This window comes from Malaya genurostris, chromosome 3 (assembly GCF_030247185.1).
Source record: "Malaya genurostris strain Urasoe2022 chromosome 3, Malgen_1.1, whole genome shotgun sequence".
In the NCBI taxonomy this organism is placed as follows: Eukaryota; Metazoa; Arthropoda; class Insecta; order Diptera; family Culicidae; genus Malaya; species Malaya genurostris.
In genome coordinates this window covers 152,815,695-152,837,700 of record NC_080572.1, presented here as the reverse complement: position 1 = coordinate 152,837,700, position 22,006 = coordinate 152,815,695, and the positions used below count along the sequence as shown (strand labels likewise).

The window sequence follows — 22,006 nt, the reverse complement described above, 5'->3', positions numbered from 1 at the left end:
TATTCCATTCGTTTTAAGGCCATGTAATTTTCAAATAACACAATTTTTCATCGTCTTGAATATAAAATTGTGTAAAATATGACGCTCCATTTATGTGCATCTAATAAGATGTAAAATTACAAGAATTTTTCGAACTGTGTAGAGCAAACAATGGTAACTTCAACCAAGAATCGTTAAATGGCAAAGTATGTCCGTTAGTTGACTGAGTAAATGGTCCATACAAATTTATATAGTCCCACTTGCTAACCAAGCTCAAATTACAGTAAGAACAAATAAAATTCATTTCAATCCCACAAAAGTCATTACCAAAGGAATTTTTGCGTCATTTGACAATTTATACAGTAAAAAAATCTGAAAATTTCTCAGTTCAAACAAATCTTGTGATTTTACATTTTATAAGATGCACATAAATGGAGTGTCATGTTTCAAACTAATTTATATGCAAGAACATGTAGAATTGTGTGATTTGAAAATTACATGGCTTGAATCGAATGAAATAAAAAACAAAATATCGATAGCAACTGCGCGAGACTTGAACAAAGAAGCATCAGATCTCGAAGCGCTCCAGTTAATCGACTGAGCCACAGAAGCACATAACTGCATAGTGAATAATTGATACCTCTAAACGCATACAGCGTCATTTGGTAGCCAAGTGCAAATTACATTAGGAGCCAATAAAATTCTGCACGAGTGGAATATTGCGTCAATTGACATATTAAGTTGTTATGAATCGTATCGTTTGTAGAATTGTGCCACCTGTAAAATTTACAATTTTTTTCTGTGTTAATAAAATGGAATCTTAATGCTTACAAAAACAGTGAAAACGGAATTCTGCATTAGACACAATTTTCCATTAAATGTAACATAAATTTCAAAAAATCTATTCACATATTAATATTAAATTTGTAGCCGTTAAATTTTTTATGCAGAGTAAACTTTAAAATAGATAATCATTTTTCTTTCCATCAGTTGTATTTTCCATCACGATTGATTGAAATTACCATGTTTAGCGTGTAAATTTCACTTACCGTTTCCAAACGAGTACTAGTACGACTGTATGAATTTATATATACGATTTACCTGGCTAGCAGATACGTGCTTATGTGGCTCAATGAATAGACGGACGCTTTGTAATCAAATGGTTCTTGGTTGAAATCCAGTTGTTATCTATCGAACTTATCTTTTTTATTTCGATAATTTCTTGCATCATTTTTTGCAAATCACACGTAAATTTTTGTAATTTCTGATGGATACTTTTTGTTACATCTGATTCAATTCAATTTTACAGGTTTCTTTCAAACTGCGAAGTGGTATCGGTGCAAAAAGTTTAGCACAGGATTAGTGCAATTGGCAATTGGTTTCAGTACATCAAATATATTATATATCAATATGGATCACTTTAACGAATTCAATACAAATCGAAAAGGACATCACAGTAACACCATCTCGTGACGCTCAAGGCTATTAGTTCAGTTAAATTTAATAGTCTGCGTTTATCGTGCACCCAGAAATGAAATGTCACAACTAATTGAGCATGATGCCCAAATAGAGGTGTGAACATTTTCATATGTTTTTCTGACGAAAGTAAATATTGCCTATAAATAATGTAGAATTACGTTCTTTAAGACCTATCGTCTTAATCACCAATGAAAATGAAAATTTTCGGAGGATGTTTCACTTTCTTCAATTTCATTTGTAATAAATGTTCATAGTGGCAGCACTGTGTAATTAAAATCAGCCGTTCTTCTTTCTAGTGAATTAATGTGTAAGCAAAAAAGATTTGTTAACTGTAAACTTACTATGATTTCGACCTGTTTGCCTCACGGATAAACAGTAAATTAAAGACATAGAGCAATACCAGTAGTGCCAACAGCATTACAAACAATAATATACCGTAGTATTACATATCTGCTGTTCAATGATATGCTCTGAACAAACTGGACTGGAATCGGGAATCATTATCACAGTAAACCTGAATACAAATGGATTAAATTTTCAAATCAAGAAATTGCAATACTTAATTCGGAAATGTTGGTAAAATTCTGGAATTAGCATTAAGATTAATTCGTTTAGTTCTGCGTTTACATTTCACACTCATTTATATAAATAGGGAATATTTATATAACAATGTGTTCTCTTCCGAGTTAGTATCAGATTGCAATTCTAAACCGTATTTACAGCTTATTTTTTCGTGCAGTGTATATCGAGAAATATTCCATATATTTGGGTTTGTTTGATTCAGTGTACTGAAACCATGGCTGTCATATGTGCATTAAAAAATTTGTAGTGTATTAGTAACCTTTTTTACCACCGCACTTTACTGTAATGTCCCTCGTGAATCGCAAGAGTGATGCATATTGATATATAATATATTTGAGTACATCCTCCACTACACACGGGGCCTTTTACGTTATGGATTATTTCATGTTCTACATCAGTTTCGGTTGCACGTTAGGCATGATCTAATATTCTCAAGTATCATGCATTTGGTGCAATATAAAATTTCAAATGGTTTTTGATGATAGACGGAAAACACGCGTTAAGCTACATTGAAATAACATGTATATTTCAAACGCACGGTGTGTGGTGGCATACATGACACAAACTGAAACTGATCGTGACCAGATACTTCTTCTCTTCTATATGGAAATCATCAATAGAAATTTCGCAACTTGCGCAGCAAGATGTTTTCAATGTAACCAAAAACCTGCAGGTTTTCCATGGATATATAAAACGACTCACATAGTTCGAAAAATGCTTGTATGAATTTACATCTTATCAGATGCACATAAATGGAGCGTCATATTTTACACAAATTTATATTCAAGAACATGAAAAATTGTGTGATTTGGAAATTACATGGCTTTATAACGAATGGAAAAACAAAAATCTAAAGATCGAGAGCAACAACGCGACTTGAATCGAAAAACATTAGATCACAAAGCACACCAGATAGTCGACTGAGCCACAGAAGCACATACCTGCTTGGCTGTAAATTAACAGTTCGGCTGAAAAGTTCGTATCGTTTAATAGAAACACACATTTTTTTTGCCAAAATTCGTTTTTATTATTCAACATAATTGCCATCAGAGGCGATACAGCGATTATAGCGATCTTCCAACTTTTCGATACCATTTTTGTAGTACGATTTGTCCTTTGTCTCAAAATAGGCCTCAGTTTCAGCGATTACCTCTTCATTGCTTCTAAATTTTTTACCAGCGAGCATTCTCTTGAGGTCTGAGAACAGGAAAAAGTCACTGGGGGCCAAATCTGGAGAATACGGTGGATGAGGGAGCAATTCGAAGCCCAATTCGTTCAATTTCAGCATGGTTTTCATCGACTTGTGACACGGTGCATTGTCTTGATGAAACAAAACTTTTTTCTTCTTCAAATGAGGCCGTTTTTTTGAAATTTCGTCCTTCAAACGCTCTAATAACGCTATATAATAGTCACTTTTGATGGTTTTTCCCTTTTCAAGGTAGTCGATGAAAATTATACCATGCGAATCCCAAAATACAGACGCCATAACCTTACCGGCCGATTGTTGAGTCTTTCCACGCTTTGGGTTCGGTTCATCGCGTGCAGTCCACTCAGCTGACTGTCGATTGGACTCCGGAGTGAAGTGATGGAGCCATGTTTCGTCCATTGTTATATATCGACGAAAAAAATCGGTTTTATTTCGATATAACAGCTCCAAACACTGCTCAGAATCATCAGTTCGTTGTTGTTTTTGATCGATTGTGAGCTCACGCGGCACCCATTTTGCACAAAGCTTTCTCATATCCAAATATTCGTGAATAATATGTCCAACACGTTCCTTTGACATCTTTAGGGTGTCAGCCATCTCGATCAACTCCACTTTACGGTCATTGAAAATCATTTTGTGGATTTGTTTCACGTTTTCATCGGTAACAGCCTCTTTTGGACGTCCACTGCGTTCATCGTCTTTGGTGCTCATATGACCAGTACGAAATTTTGCAAACCACTTACGAATTGTTGCTTCGCCCGGTGCAGAGTCTGGATAACACTCATCAAGCCATTTTTTGGTATCGGCGGCACTTTTTTTCATCAAAAAGTAGTGTTTCATCAACACACGAAATTCCTTTTTTTCCATTTTTTTCACAATAACAAAAGTAGCTTCACTCAAAATGCAATATCTCACAAACTAATAATCAGACAGCTGTCAAATTTATACACGTGTCGTTTGAAGGTTGGTACTAACTGAAAATGGTATGGATTTAATTCTAGTGGCGCCCTCTTATAGAAACGATACGAACTTTTCAGCCGATCTGTTAGTAAGAATTATGTCACCTGTTAAATTCATAATTTCTTTCTGTGCAGTTTTGAAGAAGTAGATTTTGAACTCTATTTCAAAACCACACAATCGGAGCTATTATTTGAAAGAATAATAAACACAGAAAGTGGAAATCTCAACATCTGGGTACTTAGAAACATTAACATTCAGATTATGATAACACTTATGTATGTTGCAAATGAGTCTTCATGGTTGATTTGTGTGGCAATTGTAGAGCTTAAGGAAACTTACAAAAGAGTTAAAAATGAGTTGTTGAGGAAAATACGGCGCCTCGCTCGTAACCAGTGCTTTCACCATTCACGCTTGAACCCGACGAATGAGCAGTACGAACATTCTGCACAGCTATAACATTCACATTGAAATACTAAGTTAACGGTCTCGATGTTGCCGAATAAACACGAGCAAGCAGATCCGAGAACTAACCATTCCACACATACTTGCCGACGAGCGGGTCCTTATTACGTTTAACAGTATTGAACTCTCCTAGAGAAGAATGTGATATTATTCTCTTTCTCTCGAATATAGGCAATTCGTTCGAAGAATTGCTTGATAGTATAGTTGGTTCAGGCATGCTCTCGCTGATGAATCATTCATCTTCAAAGAACGTTGTTGAATTTGAATGTAAAAATATTTTTTTTAATTTAATTTGTGAAGAAAAACTACAATTCTAATGTTTTACTCCGCTGTTTAATGGACCTTCCAAATCATGTTTTATTTGCCAGTACCTATACTCAATGTTTCGGGTTAGATAGAGCGTGTATTCTATTAAGTGCACGAGCTAAGAAAAGCATTACAAATAACCACTGAAGCTTGACTCTCACTTAAAAATATTGATGATTATAAGCTTTATCGATGATGTGGTATCTATATGGCGTTATTCATTTAAAAACACTGGTGGTGTGGTACTAGCATGAATGATTCTGAACGATATGAATCGGCTGCTAATTCTGTTGAAACAGAAAGGTCAAATTCCACAAAAGGAATGTGATGCAAAGACTTTAACTTTGGTTGTGCACTTTCGAGCAAAAATAGCAATTAAACACCGTCAGAGGATAGCACTTCTGCTTGAAAGTGTAAATTCAAAGCATCAACGCCACTAGTGATTTTCAATGAAATCGCAAATAACTACAACTACAAAACGTTTAGTTCAATTAAGGTAATCGAATAACGTTTAAAAAGAGTCACTGAGAATTAATATTCACCCTCATTCTTGTTTATGGCTGTTTGCGATACGTTCGAAAGTATGTCAGTTTCGTCTTACCGTTTACGTTCGAATCAATCGCCCAGCGTACATACATAAGAACAACGCCAATCGAACTGTTTTTACGCGATTCCTGTGGTAAAGAAGATTTTAAGCATCAAAGAAGTGACGCATGCTAGAGAATAAATAAATATCTTCCTTAAGATCAATTGTATTCAAACCGATGTTATGTTACGTTTGTTAAATTCAATTTTGTGGTATTTGAACAAATGTAATATAAGCGTTAGATTGTGATACAGTCTGTAATTGAGATTTTGATTTCATAATTTTAATTTTCATAGTATATTTTTTAAATAATATAGAAATAATTAAAAAATAATAATAATAGCAATAGTAATAATAAAAACAATAATAACAATAGTAATAATAATAATTATTATTATTATTATTGTATAGTATTATTTTTTCTCAAATCTTTATATACAAGCCAAAAATTTAGTCAGAAGTTTTCTGCAAAGCGTCGCATAGGGCGACCGAAACCAATTCTTCATTAAGCTTTATCTGCATAATGTTTTGTAGTGTTTCTTCGCCAATTGCGTGACGATGCGGAGTAAAAACGTTTGAGAAATGAGAATTATCCCTCTCTACCGACACTTGAGTGGACGCAGCCGAGTATACAACCTTTGCAATGTCCCATAGGCGAGAATCGACTACTTTCAGCTTGAAGTAATGATTAACTACTTTGAAGTTGAGATCAGAAGCCGATTGGCGTTGTTGAAACTGTATGTTTCGTATAGCAATCTCGATATCATTTTCAGTTGCATTTGTTACTTGTTTTTCTTCTCCAAAAATACTAGATATGTATTTATCAATATCAAAATCATCTGCATCACATTTTTCTGTTTCAGGTGGCACACTAATATTCACATCAGGTGTGTTAGAACGAAGCTTCAATTTGTTCCACACACCGATCAGATATTGCTGGAAAAAATAGTTTTTATTAAATTGTGAGACATAGGAAAATTTTCTTACTATTATCAACTCCTTTTCGTTTGCAGTGAACATGGTTGATCCATTATAAACACATCTAGGATCCATGTAGAGTGCCGCTCGATATGCTTTATTGTTGAAAATCGTCGACTGTCTTTTTTCCATAGAATTGAGTATTCCCAGTTTGAACCGATTATTAGATGAAATTGTAGAAATTTTCCCAAAAGCTATATACCACTCCAAATAAAATTGGCTAAGCGTACAATCAAGACTTTGAACCCGTACTGTAGCCGAATGCAGAGACAAAAACGCTTCATTAAACTCGTTTATAAACTCCCAATATGTTGACATGTCTAAAGAATAATAAGCTATTTGAACTTGAGTAATTATGTAATTTATTCAATTATTACCTAGCTTAGAATGGTTTTTACCCATTTTTTCAAAAAACTGACGTCCATCCTTCAGTACTTTCATTAAAAGATAGTACGTGCCCAATCTGGTCACATTTGGAATTGGGGGATATTTTTGGTGATGTAGTTCAAAAGCTTGTTTGAATTCGGAAAGCCGATAAGCTTTTACCACTTCGATAATTTTAGACAATATTGCAGCAGTTTCTTTATTTCGAGTTCCATTAATATTATCAGTTACTACCAGGTTAAAGGTGTGGGCACCGCATCCAATGCATTCAAGCTGGTGGAAATTAAGGCGATAAGCCAATGCTTCAATTTTATTGGTTTCATTATCATCGTCATCATCTTCGAGGTTATCATCGCTGTGATTCAATGAATCGTCAAGAAAATTGGTAAAATCATCTTTTTGCAAATCTTTCAGCAATTGTCCAGTCGCAACCACATTCCTAGCATTACACAGTAAAAAATTATGAATTTTACAGGTGACGTAATTCTACAAACGATACAATTCATAACTACTTAGCTTCTCAAATGACGCAATATTCCATTCGTACAGAAATTTACTGGTTCCGAGTGTAATTTGCACTCGGTTAGCAAGTGAGACTGTATGAATTATTATGCACGATTTACCAGCCAAGCAGAAATGTGCTTCTGTGGCTCAGTCGACTAGCTGGTGTGCTTCGTGATCTAATGTTTTTCGGTTCAAGTCGCGTTGTTGCTGTTGATCTTTTGATTTTTATTCCATTCGTTTTGAAGCCATGTAATATTTAAATCACACAATTTTACATGTTCTTGAATATAAATTTGTGTGAAATATGACGCTCCATTTATGTGCATCTGAATAGATGTAAAATCACAAGAATTTTTCGAACTGTGTATCAACAGTTACACTATATATTTGCCAGGATTGAATGCCAAATTTTGCATATACTTCTTCAATCTTTTTAGTAAGATTAACTGCAGAATGTCTTTCGTGAAGTTCTACCATACCTTTAAAAAATTATATAGAAATTATGACAAATTATACAGTGACCCAAAATCGAGAGAATGATTTTCAGTTTCCAGTAAACCTGAAAATACGCTAACAATTTTGGAATTGTTCTTGACATTAAAAATAATTCAAATTCAGATTTTGAAAGAATAGTAGAATTGTATAAATGAATAATAACATAATAACGCGTCGCTGCAATTATTCTACCATGAAAAATTACTGCTTTTGGTGACATATCAATATTCCGCATGAGAATTGAACACGCGTGAGTTTGCGGGTTTTTGTTTTAATATCACAAAATAAGACCAACCAAAACAACAATTTGATCTGTTATAATTTTGTTAGGTGTTTTCTATTACTATCTTATAATCGTCTATTGTGCTATTATTAAATGCACATACATACATAAAATTCACACGATCTTACGACTTTTGACCTATTAAATAGATTCATTTAACTTGTTTTTTTTTTGTTTAGATTTTCCAGTCAAATGACTTCTGTTATTTTAAAATATGTCGTGTAAAACAAATTGGTTACATATACTATACACACTAAGAGTTTTTCGGTTGTGATTAAATCCTGCTTTTGTTGATGACTATTTCCCAAAGGTATTCACAGTAAAAAATTTGTGTTAGTAAATAAGCTGTAATGTGTTTGTTAAGATGTATCGTTTCTCATTAAATCTAATTCACATTTGATCTCTTCTTTTCCTTATTGCATCTTCACTCCTGAAAAAACTCCAACGAATCTCGATACAAGTAATATTTCTACTCGTCAAAGAACAAGGTTTTATTGTCAATTTTGATCAATTAGTCCTAGACTCTCTATTCCAGAAACACGGAATGCACAATTTTCCTCAAAAATACTTTTATTTTTACTTCTGATGTTCAAGAAGTATCTGTGTCCAATTTTGGTGGTAATTTGTTGGATTTTTAGGGGATTATGGTAGAATATACATGCACACTAGCAATGAAACAACATATTGATTTTCACATAGTAATAGATATAAGATAGCTTTGATTTCAGCAATCTCGTATGTGCAATAATTCGTTAACCTGTTTACTAGTTTGTTCAGAGAATGAAATATTAACTTACCTAAGGTTCTTTTGACAAGCATGTTGTTTTTATAGTATTGTGCATTCAAACCCAACACACTTCGGTAGCACTTTGTTGTCGTATCGAATTTTAAAGAAATTATTTCATTTCTCAATTCGTCCACAATTATATTGTCAATTGCAACCCGCAAATCCTTGACGTAGTCGCCTATGTTCCTATTATTTAATTTTACATTAAATGGAGCTAATAAATCATCAATAATGTCATGGATGCCTTCCCAACTAAGAGCATTAAATGGCATATTGTGTTTTGTCACTAGTTTAATAACACCTCCAATGACTTTCTGTTTGGATACTCTAACTAGTGCAGTATCTTCGGCTTTGCTCATTTTATGTTTCGCAGTACAACTAGCCGACTCTCCTACTTCTAATATTTTATCACCAATTTCGAGAACATTGTAAATAGTTGGGTGAAATGCTTTCATGTGACGAGCGAAATTGTGTTGGTTGAACGACAGTTGCTTATAACCACAAGTTTTATCAACATCACAAAAAATAATTCCGTTCTCTTCTCTGGTAATACTCAGAACTTTTTGCTTCAATGTTGGTCCATCTGAAGACTTGATTTTTCTTTTTGGTGCCATATCTATGAATTCAAATTCATGCGAGATACAAACGAAAGTACTAACAAACTTGTACAGCCTTCGAACGATATGCACTGTCAGACAGCAAATTCGAAAGACAATATACTTGCAGATCCGAGAAAATATGAGAGAACCTTACATATCTAATGCCTTGTGAGTCTTCTGCTTCCTTTTGCAACATAAACACCCGCACATTTGAGTATTAGTATGAATGCTCCAGCCATGCGGAACGATTCCACTGCTCTATCTTCGCACTAGAAAACACATGAAGAGATTCATGTATATACAGCAGGCGATGAGGAACGAACGATATTCTCTTGTTGCTTCGCCTACTAATGTTAAAGAGAATGAGTAACGAGTGTCAGTTCTATACGGTCACCTTCAAAGTACAGAAGAGCGTTGGTTCACCAATACAAACCAACGTGAACCAAATCCGTTAGCTTAGAAGTGGATGATGTTCAGTTGTTGGTGTATTGATGAACCAGGAAGTGAATGAATTATGTTCACTTCTATTCAATTCATTCATTTTTCAAGCACTGCTCGTAACAAATAAGTCTGATACTAGAACTATCTAACTGTTGTATACAAAAATACGAAGATGAAGAAACAACAAACCCCGTAAAAAAATCTAACTTCAGTCAATTGCAATGCGCCCCTGTACCACGGAAATCCAGGCGCCCCATCAACAAAGTCAACGACTAACCAATGAAATTTGAACAACTACGGCACTGACTCCCTTCGCATTGTTCCATTCCGGGAAATGAAAAGGCAGACTCATTAACTAAGGTGGGCGCATTAGAAGGTAACATTTATGAAAGACCAATCTGCTTCAATGAATTTTTCAGTATCTCTCGTCATAAAACTCTCGAAAATTGACAAACTTTATGGAGCAATGGTGAACTGGGACAATGGCTACATTCCATTATCCCTAGGGTATCGACGAAACCTTGGTTCAGGGAGATGAACGTGAGTCGCTATTTCATTCGTGTTATGTCGCGGCTCATGTCAAATCACTACACTTTCAACGCACATCTTCGACGTATTGGGCTCGCGGAGAGCGGTCTCTGCACCAGTGGTGATGACATGGTCTAATGATACTATTCTAGTTTAAAGTTAGTCGTTAATTAAGATTAGAAAATACCCTTGGCACCTAGAAGCTTAAGCAGTGTGCCTAAAAATGTATTATATTATATTATTGAATAAAAAAAATATGAAGATTTAATGAGTTTCTAACAAACGTGAAAACGCCAGTATAAATGTAAACCTAAACGATGATTTTTTTTCTAGGTTCGATCGGAGGACGGCGCACTTTTCCTGGATATGAAAGTTGGAAATCTTCTCCAACAACGTGTTATCAGGGTTCAAACAGAACAAGCTCATGAAATTTCGCGACTTGTTAGACAATATATTTCCATGGCTCAGGCACAGCTTCGAGATCGTAGAGAATAGTTTCATCAACTTAAATACTGGAAAACAAATTTTAAGCACAAGTTTATCATGTTAAGGATAAAAAATGCATTCCAATACCACGAACAAAATGCCACATTTCAATTTCTTTAATAAACAATATTTTTAAATATAACGTGTATATTACAAGTTTATATATATATATATATATATATATATATATATATATATATATATATATATATATATATATATATATATATATATATATATATATATATATATATATATATATATATATATATATATTTATATATTTATATATATATATATATATATATATAAAAGGTGATTTTTTTGAGGTTAGGATTTTCATGCATTAGTATTTGCTCAGATTTTTTGAGGTTATGATTTTCATGCATTATTATTTGCTCAGTATGCTCTGACATTTCATCATGAATAGACTTACTAACGAGCAACGCTTGCAAATCATTGAATTTTATTACCAAAATCAGTGTTCGGTTCGAAATGTGTTTCGCGCTTTACGCCCGATTTATGGTCTACATAATTCTGGTTGAATGGCTACGTAAATAAGCAAAATTGCCGCATTTGGAGTGAAGAGCAACCAGAAGCCGTTCAAGAACTGCCCATGCATCCCGAAAAATGCACTGTTTGGTGTGGTTTGTACGCTGGTGGAATCATTGGACCGTATTTTTTCAAAGATGCTGTTGGACGCAACGTTACAGTGAATGGCGATCGCTATCGTTCGATGCTAACAAACTTTTTGTTGCCAAAAATGGAAGAACTGAACTTGGTTGACATGTGGTTTCAACAAGATGGCGCTACATGCCACACAGCTCGCGATTCTATGGCCATTTTGAGGGAAAACTTCGGAGAACAATTCATCTCAAGAAATGGACCGGTAAGTTGGCCACCAAGATCATGCGATTTGACGCCTTTAGACTATTTTTTGTGGGGCTACGTCAAGTCTAAAGTCTACAGAAATAAGCCAGTAACTATTCCAGCTTTGGAAGACAACATTTCCGAAGAAATTCGGGCTATTCCGGCCGAAATGCTCGAAAAAGTTGCCCAAAATTGGACTTTCCGAATGGACCACCTAAGACGCAGCCGCGGTCAACATTTAAATGAAATTATCTTCAAAAAGTAAATGTCATGTACCAATCTAACGTTTAAAATAAAGAACCGATGAGATTTTGCAAATTTTATGCGTTTTATTGTTTAAAAAAGTTCTCAAGCTCTTAAAAAATCACCCTTTATATATATATATATATATATATATATATATATATATGTGTGTGTGTGTATAAGAAATAATTCAAACATTCGGTATCATGGCAACCTTGATAATAAAACATCGGTAGGAGGAAATGTTTCGCCAGGTGGTTCCGTGCTACCACCATGGTTTATGTTATGAAAGGTTTTGTGCTACCATCAAGAGGTAATGTTATGAAAGGTATCGTGCCTTCATAAGGAGGTAATGTCATGAAGGGCAGTGTCGTGCCTCCACAAGGAGAAATATATTGCCAGATAGTATCGTGCCCCCAGCAGGAGGTAATGTTATGAAAGGTGGGACGTGCCTCCACTAGCAGGAAATGTCTTACCAGATAGTATTATGCCTCCATCAGGAGAAATCCTCTTGCTAGATGACACGGTGCCCCCATCAATAGGAAATAGTTTGCCAGTTAGTGCAGTGCCCTCCACCAGAAGGCAATCAGTGTAGCAATAGTAATTCGTATGAAGCATTCTTTAACCAGTTTTACAATAATACATATCCAGTGGAAATCGTAACGGGATTTTGTAACTGGTTACGTGCCTTTGTTAATGTGGCAACTGCACTGATTGTCGTCCGTCATCTGAGTCATTGGAGCAGATCTTGAAGTGTTGTTGAAGAGCAAACTCAGTGTTGTCTTTTTAGCAAACTCACGCTAGTTTTGCGTTGATAAATGCTGAAAGCTGAGAAGGATTTTTTTATTATAAATTCAACAACTCAATTCAATAATTCACCTTACATCTGTTAGGATCAGGGTCATTTCGCAAAACCCATTTCGTCGAAAGCCGTTTCGCCGAAAGAGTTAGCGCTTAACTTCCAAGCCGAACAGTTGAGTTTCTCGCGTATTGTTTTCTGGAAGTCTATCACAAACTTCATCGATAATATTTAACATATATATCTTCTTGACTATTGGGTCAAAGTTTTTCGATATCTTTCGTCGATAGGTATGAATCGTCGCGAAAATACATTTCGCGTTGATTACGCAAACATTCCGAGGAAATTACGAAGAAGTGTATCAATTAGAGCTGTGCGCCGATCAAAATTGTCAACATCGGCGGCTGAAACGTCTTTTTGACCAGCGGCGGCGGCGAATCGGCGTGACGCTATTTCCTGAAAACATCGGCGGCGGAGGCGGCGCGATTCGGCGTATTTCTCTATCTTATTGTTTCGTCGACCTACAATCAACGATCCTAATGTTTATGTGATCCATTAAAGCCAACGTAGTGAATGGAGATGGTAAATGTTTTCGAATGCATCGAATTAGAGGAGAAATTGAGATGAATATAAGTGCGTTATTTTGAGATGGTTGATTATTGTTTTAATAAATATTTCATTCATATACAAAGGGTTTTTTTTTTATTATGAGCAAGAAATATGAAGTTTTATTCGGAACTATTTTTCAAATCGCTTTTTACATAGTTGATAATTATCATGTATAAAAATCGTTTTATCAACTCAAAAAATAAGTATATCTTTTTCGTACGTATGTAATTAACATAAAATCGATTAGGCGCTCAAATTCATTCAGATATCAAAAATAATATCAAATTAACAAATTCAAATTTTAATTACTTCACATTTGTAACGATTTCTTATAAAAACGGGTAAATTCATTTGAAAAGTCATAGTAGAAGTAGAAGAAAATGTATTACTTTGAGTTGGTAACGTTGATCTTAATCTATTGTGCGAAAACTAACATTTATTTAGAATGGATCATGAAATTTTGTTCAATACCATTTTTCAAATGCCCGGAAATAACAAATAAAGTATCCAAAATAAATGGTACTCGATCACTAAACATTCTAGTACCTGAGAAATCAACACTTTACTGGTTTCTAAAAAAAATGTTAATCGGAAAAAAACCAAACATTATTTATTTTTTTCGGAAGAACCCTCCTTTTTTTGGTTCCATTTTTTATTTTCAGATGTTGCGAACGATAATGTGTCAATAGCTCAAAACCTTTTAAATAAAGACAGAAAATAGGCTTTGAATCAAATGACATTGGCTTCGGTTGACATCGGTAGTACTGATTTTCAGTATAAGTAGGAGGAAAGTAACTGTACTGTAATTTTCAATGAATTTCAATGAAAACTGTAAACAATTTTCCACATTGATAAAATCATTTTTTCGGCTGATGTAATATTATCGGCGGCACGATTAAAATGTGATAACCGGCGCGCTGATCATCTTTTTCTTAAATTGGCGGCGTGTCGAAATTATCGGCGACGGCGGCGTGGCGCGGCGGCGCACAGCTCTAGTATCAATGCGTCAGTGATACACTCGGTCTAAAACGAGAAGAGGTGCAACGCATACAATGTAGCAGATTTCTAGGGTGCGCTTTCGTGAAGACAATTGACATTGAAGTTGCTCAATTTACAATTTTACTTCAACTGCGCCATCCTCCATGGTGATACGCAGTTTGTAAACTTTACCATCGATCTCGACATCATGCTTATTATCATGTTCGTCGATTACACGAACATGATAATAAGCATGATGTCGAGATCGATGGTAAAGTTTACGAACTGCGTATCACCATGGAGGATGGCGCAGTTGAAGTAAAATTGTACGATCTCTCCGAAGACGTAACAAGTAATCAAGTTTCACGTAGTTTTCGTCGTCCATGATTATGCAGTTCAAATTTCCAGCAAGAATCGTATTGTACAGTTTTAGTATCCTCGGCTTGATCGATGCTTCTTAATTTGGACTACGTTTTGGTTGTTTCTGCTTCTTATAGGTTCAAAGATTCAAACGTTCTTTAGTACGAACAACATTTGACTTCGAAGTGCCCACTTTTTTGGCCACATCCCGAACTGAAACCTCCTTCTTTTGCTCGAACGCTCTCAGTATACGTTTGTCCAACTGAGGGTTAGCAGGACCTTTTTTTCTACCCGTTTTCGGTTTATCCTCAAATGTGTTATCCTCACCGAACTTCAGTGACAGTTCGCGTTCTGTGCACCATTTGTACACAATTTTTCGACGTTGTTCTGCCCACGCATTTCAAAACAAACTAATGAAAACGAATAAACAACTGCACAAGTGGTTAGAGAAGAGTGTAAACAACAGGACGCAGCCATAAAAATTGACAGATATGGGACAGCAAATATGTGTTTGGCAATATCCCGACTGGTGTGCGAATTGCTAAAATGATAGTGAAGAAGAACATTCCGTCCTTTGTCAATGTTGAAATAACAGCCCTATCCTAGTATGGTCAGAGTCTAACATGTACACACTGTGAAGAATGCTCATATAGGAATTCCTTGTGGCCGAAACAAAAAAACTGTTAATACAGAAGGTCGAAGCCGAGAAAAAATCGTACGCGAACGTAGCGAAAATCGATCCGAAAGCCCTCAACACAAAATCTAATTTGCTTGCACATATGCCAAAACAACAGGCATCAAATGGTAAATAGCCAGTAATACATACAAAAATGTCACCGCCGGCGCACAGTGATGCCTCTCCATACAAAAGTTGGCAAAAACCATAAATACGTCGATAAACGTCAGCTGGATGATGTTTTATTAATAATTTGAGGTCTTTAAATATATTTCCATCTTGATAACGTAGGAAAAAATATTCGATCCACCTAAAAGTTACATGATGCACCGTTCTCTATGGACCGGAAAATGACGACTTTTTTAATAAATTAACTTGTGTATTTTTTTTTGTTTCAATTATAGAGGTTTTAACACCTTAAGGTCATTCGTCTCTTCGGACCAGGAAATCTTTCTGACCCTATGTGCGGGGTTGGGAATCGAACCCAGGTGGGCTGCGTGATAGGCATCGAATATCCCAGCACGCTATACCCGTCCCCTTGTGTATTTTTATTTATTTCGTGATTGAGTAGGAGCTTTAACTGCTGTTTCAAATAATGATTAAACCTGTGTGGAATATGTATACACGGAGAAAAAAAAACTTTTCCTTATCTATTGAAAATAACATAAAAAACTTTTCCTTATATATTGAAGAGTAACAATCAAAAAAGTGTTATTTTTTTGTTTTTAACAAAAATTCTAATTTTTGGAAAATGTTCTGCATTTTGCATTTATTAAGGTTTTCGACTTTATGAAGAACGCAAACACAAGTACAAAACAAAATTTGGTTGAATACTACCGCTTCACTAATAATAGTGGATTTTTATTATGTTAAAGTATCTCATTAAACTATGTAAAATGAAAAATGACGAAAAAAATAAGTGCATAAAGTGGTTTTTGTGGTTCAAATTTGGGAATTTTTATATGGACTACAAGAAAGTTCCGGAGAACAGAAAAAGTGCATGTGGCGGGATCAACTGGGCGCTATTTATTATGAGCTACTCAAATGCGTTTGGACAGAGCATTGCATGAAAAGCGGACGCAATATGAAGATCTTCATGGCATAGTATTTTTTCTTCATGATAATGCAAGACTGCATGCTTCGAAAGTTGTAAAAGCTTTTTTTTATAATCGCTGCAATGAAAAGTTCTGCCCCAACCGCCATTTTTTTCAGACATTGTTCCATACGGTTGCCATTTGCTCCAATCCATGGCGCATAACTTGTCAGGTCAGTTTCAAAAACTACGACACCACCAAAAATTGGATCGATTCGTTTGTCGAATCTGAGGAAAAGGAATTTTTCAAACGTGGTATCTGAGTCTTAGTGGTGGTATATAACGATGGACTATGCTTTGAGAAACTGTACTGCAATGATACTCTCACTAAAATCATGAAAGTTCAACAATTTATTCCAACGCCTGATATATTATAAATAGATTTATATAACGACATTTATATAGGTGTTTTATGTTATGTATGTCATATGCGGTTTATTTAAATTTTACTGACACCGACTTCAGTTACAAAAGTCTGGCCCTTGTTTCTGTGATTTTTATTGTCGACCCCGCAAACTATTGAAAACAACCTTTAATGTGCAGAAATGTGCAGAATCGCATAATGGTTTCTGAAAAGTAGAGAAAAAATGATATAAAATCAAATACTATTGAACAGTGGCAGCCCTTTCCTACCTATATAGAACTCTAATCGCAAAACATCGTCATTGCGCCATATATTTTGTATGGAAGGATGAAAAGAAAGTTTACAATACCCTATCTTTGAGAGGAAATGGAGGGATTATTTCTTATTCAAAAATTTTTATACTTTAAACTGCAATCCTTCACTTATATGAGAATTCAAAAAAATTAATACAGTGCAGGAAAAAAATAAATTTATTTTTTGAATTTCTGCCACCTTGGCATCACTGTGCGGTGCCTCGCCAAGCTAAACACGACACTCTAACATTGGATGCCGAAAATATACAAGCGATCCAAAAACAAATAATACCGAAAGGACAAATGCTTCGAAAAGTCACATTCAGCGGAAGAAAGGATGGGAACGAAACAGATGATTCTTCTTCATCTTCGATAAGCCGACGACTACGCGAACGACCCCCAGATAAGAAACAACGACACGAAAGTGAGGTTGAGAGTTACAAATTCGCAACAATAAATATTAACACCATATCAAACACAACCAAAATAGATGCAGTTCGCATCTTCATACGTATGAATGAGCTTGACATAATATTTCTACAAGGAGTGGAAAACGAACAACTATTTCTTCCTGGTTATTATATAATTTTCAATATTGATACTGCAAGACGTGGTACAGCAATTGTGCTTAAGGAGCATGTAGTATACACTCATGTTGAAAAAAGTCTAGATAATAGATTGATCGCACTTCGCATACACAATACAACTTCGCATACAACGGAATACAATACAAGTTTCATCAAAAGTTCCAGCGATTATATGCACAATTGAGAGCCGCGTATGACGATTTTTTCCAAAATCCTATGATGCTTGTAAATATAAATCGAATCAAAGCGGAAATGTTAGCCCTACAAAGAGAGTTCTCGCAAATTTTCATCCGAATTCATCAAACTTTCGTTGGAGGGGAGGCTCTTTCAGTATTCCAGCTTGGTGAAAGAAGACGCAAGGAAACTAAGCTGTTTCAAATAATGATTAAACCTGTGTGGAATATGTATACACGGAGAAAAAAAAACTTTTCCTTATCTATTGAAAATAACATAAAAAACTTTTCCTTATATATTGAAGAGTAACAATCAAAAAAGTGTTTTTTTTTGTTTTTAACAAAAATTCTAATTTTTGGAAAATGTTCTGCATTTTGCATTTATTAAGGTTTTCGACTTTATGAAGAACGCAAACACAAGTACAAAACAAAATTTGGTTGAATACTACCGCTTCACTAATAATAGTGGATTTTTATTATGTTAAAGTATCTCATTAAACTATGTAAAATGAAAAATGACGAAAAAAATAAGTGCATAAAGTGGTTTTTGTGGTTCAAATTTGGGAATTTTTATATGGACTACAAGAAAGTTCCGGAGAGCAGAAAAAGTGCATGTGGCGGGATCAACTGGGCGCTATTTATTATGAGCTACTCAAATGCGTTTGGACAGAGCATTGCATGAAAAGCGGACGCAATATGAAGATCTTCATGGCATAGTATTTTTTCTTCATGATAATGCAAGACTGCATGCTTCGAAAGTTGTAAAAGCTTTTTTTTATAATCGCTGCAATGAAAAGTTCTGCCCCAACCGCCATTTTTTTCAGACATTGTTCCATACGGTTGCCATTTGCTCCAATCCATGGCGCATAACTTGTCAGGTCAGTTTCAAAAACTACGACACCACCAAAAATTGGATCGATTCGTTTGTCGAATCTGAGGAAAAGGAATTTTTCAAACGTGGTATCTGAGTCTTAGTGGTGGTATATAACGATGGACTATGCTTTGAGAAACTGTACTGCAATGATACTCTCACTAAAATCATGAAAGTTCAACAATTTATTCCAACGCCTGATATATTATAAATAGATTTATATAACGACATTTATATAGGTGTTTTATGTTATGTATGTCATATGCGGTTTATTTAAATTTTACTGACACCGACTTCAGTTACAAAAGTCTGGCCCTTGTTTCTGTGATTTTTATTGTCGACCCCGCAAACTATTGAAAACAACCTTTAATGTGCAGAAATGTGCAGAATCGCATAATGGTTTCTGAAAAGTAGAGAAAAAATGATATAAAATCAAATACTATTGAACAGTGGCAGCCCTTTCCTACCTATATAGAACTCTAATCGCAAAACATCGTCATTGCGCCATATATTTTGTATGGAAGGATGAAAAGAAAGTTTACAATACCCTATCTTTGAGAGGAAATGGAGGGATTATTTCTTATTCAAAAATTTTTATACTTTAAACTGCAATCCTTCACTTATATGAGAATTCAAAAAAATTAATACAGTGTAGGAAAAAAAAAATTTATTTTTTGAATTTCTGCCACCTTGGCATCACTGTGCGGTGCCTCGCCAAGCTAAACACGACACTCTAACATTGGATGCCGAAAATATACAAGCGATCCAAAAACAAATAATACCGAAAGGACAAATGCTTCGAAAAGTCACATTCAGCGGAAGAAAGGATGGGAACGAAACAGATGATTCTTCTTCATCTTCGATAAGCCGACGACTACGCGAACGACCCCCAGATAAGAAACAACGACACGAAAGTGAGGTTGAGAGTTACAAATTCGCAACAATAAATATTAACACCATATCAAACACAACCAAAATAGATGCAGTTCGCATCTTCATACGTATGAATGAGCTTGACATAATATTTCTACAAGGAGTGGAAAACGAACAACTATTTCTTCCTGGTTATTATATAATTTTCAATATTGATACTGCAAGACTTGGTACAGCAATTGCGCTTAAGGAGCATGTAGTATACACTCATGTTGAAAAAAGTCTAGATAATAGATTGATCGCACTTCGCATACACAATACAACTTCGCATACAACGGAATACAATACAAGTTTCATCAAAAGTTCCAGCGATTATATGCACAATTGAGAGCCGCGTATGACGATTTTTTCCAAAATCCTATGATGCTTGTAAATATAAATCGAATCAAAGCGGAAATGTTAGCCCTACAAAGAGAGTTCTCGCAAATGTTCATCCGAATTCATCAAACTTTCGTTGGAGGGGAGGCTCTTTCAGTATTCCAGCTTGGTGAAAGAAGACGCAAGAAAACTACCATCACACTACTACAAGATGGGAACGATCAGTGTATTGAACAACCTGAGGACATTGAAGAGCATATGTAGTGTTATTTAAAAAAGCTGTATGAACATGAGGCAGCGAGTAGAGATGGTCGGGTATCGGGTATTTTACCCGAAACCCGACCCGTACCCGTACCCGACGGGTTTTTGGTCGGGTACGGGTAAAAATTTTTATTTTCGATCGGGTACGGGTCGGGTACGGGTAAAAAAAATTTACTGCTTACTCGGGTACGGGTCGGGTCGGGTAAAAAAATTTACTACTCACTCGGGTACGGGTCGGGTACGGGTAAATTTTTTTTTCTGATCGATTACCCGAGCATTTGTACTTCACATAAATATGTTTACACGTTGACGAAAATTTTTTATTGCAAAACAGTTGTTCCGAAAAATAAACAATTTGATTCAAGGGGTTTTGACATTCGCGCCTAGAACCAGACCTGAAAACTGGCATCTTTTTCCAGAAAAAAACATTTCTTTTCTTCATTTAAAAAAAACGATCAATCATAGTTACGTGAAAAGTTATGTGAATATTTTCCACCCTACTTTTTTATAACATATTTAATAAGATACACTGCCTTAGCTCTAAGATGTTGCGGTCAGACCCTACTTTCCACGTAGGTTTTAATGGACTCCCATTTTTTTTGTTACAATTATAGAGGCTTTAACATTAATGTCATTCACCTCTTCGGGCCAGAAAAACTTTCTGACCCTATGTGCGGGGTTGGGAATCGAACCCAGGCGGGCTCCCATTTTAAAGCTGTTTAATGCACAATCCAGTAAAAATTATTTGATTAATATATAAAATGTAGTGTAGTACTCATATCACATTCAGATACCAGAAAACTGTTATTTTAAATATTGGTTGGAGATTTTCAAAATTTACATATAAATCATTAGGATTCTAACCATAAAAACATGAACATTTATTTCAGAAAATCTGCATAGAAGTTCTTCTTATTCTTCACTTCTGGGTGGTGTCACCTCACTTGAAATGACACCGATTGATGGCACAGCAAGTTGAGCTATATTGCCAGTTCGATGTCAACATTTCATAAGGGCACATAAACCAATGAGAGTTTCTCTTTGTTTACTTTCTTTTTTGTGAATATCTCCTTAATTTTCACGTGTACCTACAAAGTACCTACAAATGTTCAAACTACTAACACTTGAAGGACTCACAGTTCACCATTTTCAAAATTGAATTTTTCACACCGGGAATACACGTGAATTATTCGATGTTTGGTCAATTCACGTAAACGAACCGATGATACTCTATCAATTTTAGGGGATGTTCGTGATTTTTCAAGTGATTCTAATGTGAATTTTTATTTGTGTGTCAAGATAATGAGCACGCTTACTTGTGGTTCTAAAGAATTGGATCAAAAGTCGCACTGTTTCGTAAAAACCATACCTACCAAAAATTGAATAGAATGGGTATTACGACATTTTGTATAAATATGCTTCTCGAAAAATTTGAGTAGATATTACTCCCTTTTGTTGACATTTGTAAATGAGTATAAAGTACCAAAGACATTGGAAATCTATTCATGCTTCACAGTGTATTTATATCACAA

At 35.1% G+C, this 22,006-nt stretch overlaps 1 protein-coding gene across 2 annotated transcripts in view; it reads left to right on the top strand.

Moving 5' to 3' along the window:
• Positions 1-11,188, top strand: part of LOC131435110 (unconventional myosin-XV) — a 536,922-nt gene extending 525,734 nt beyond the window's left edge. For both annotated transcript variants that reach the window (XM_058602644.1, XM_058602646.1), the window contains one exon: positions 10,894-11,188. In XM_058602644.1, the coding sequence (XP_058458627.1) occupies positions 10,894-11,055 (162 nt within the window). In that variant the 3' untranslated portion in view covers positions 11,056-11,188. The remainder of the gene's footprint in view (positions 1-10,893) is intronic.
• The last annotated feature ends 10,818 nt before the right edge of the window (positions 11,189-22,006 follow it).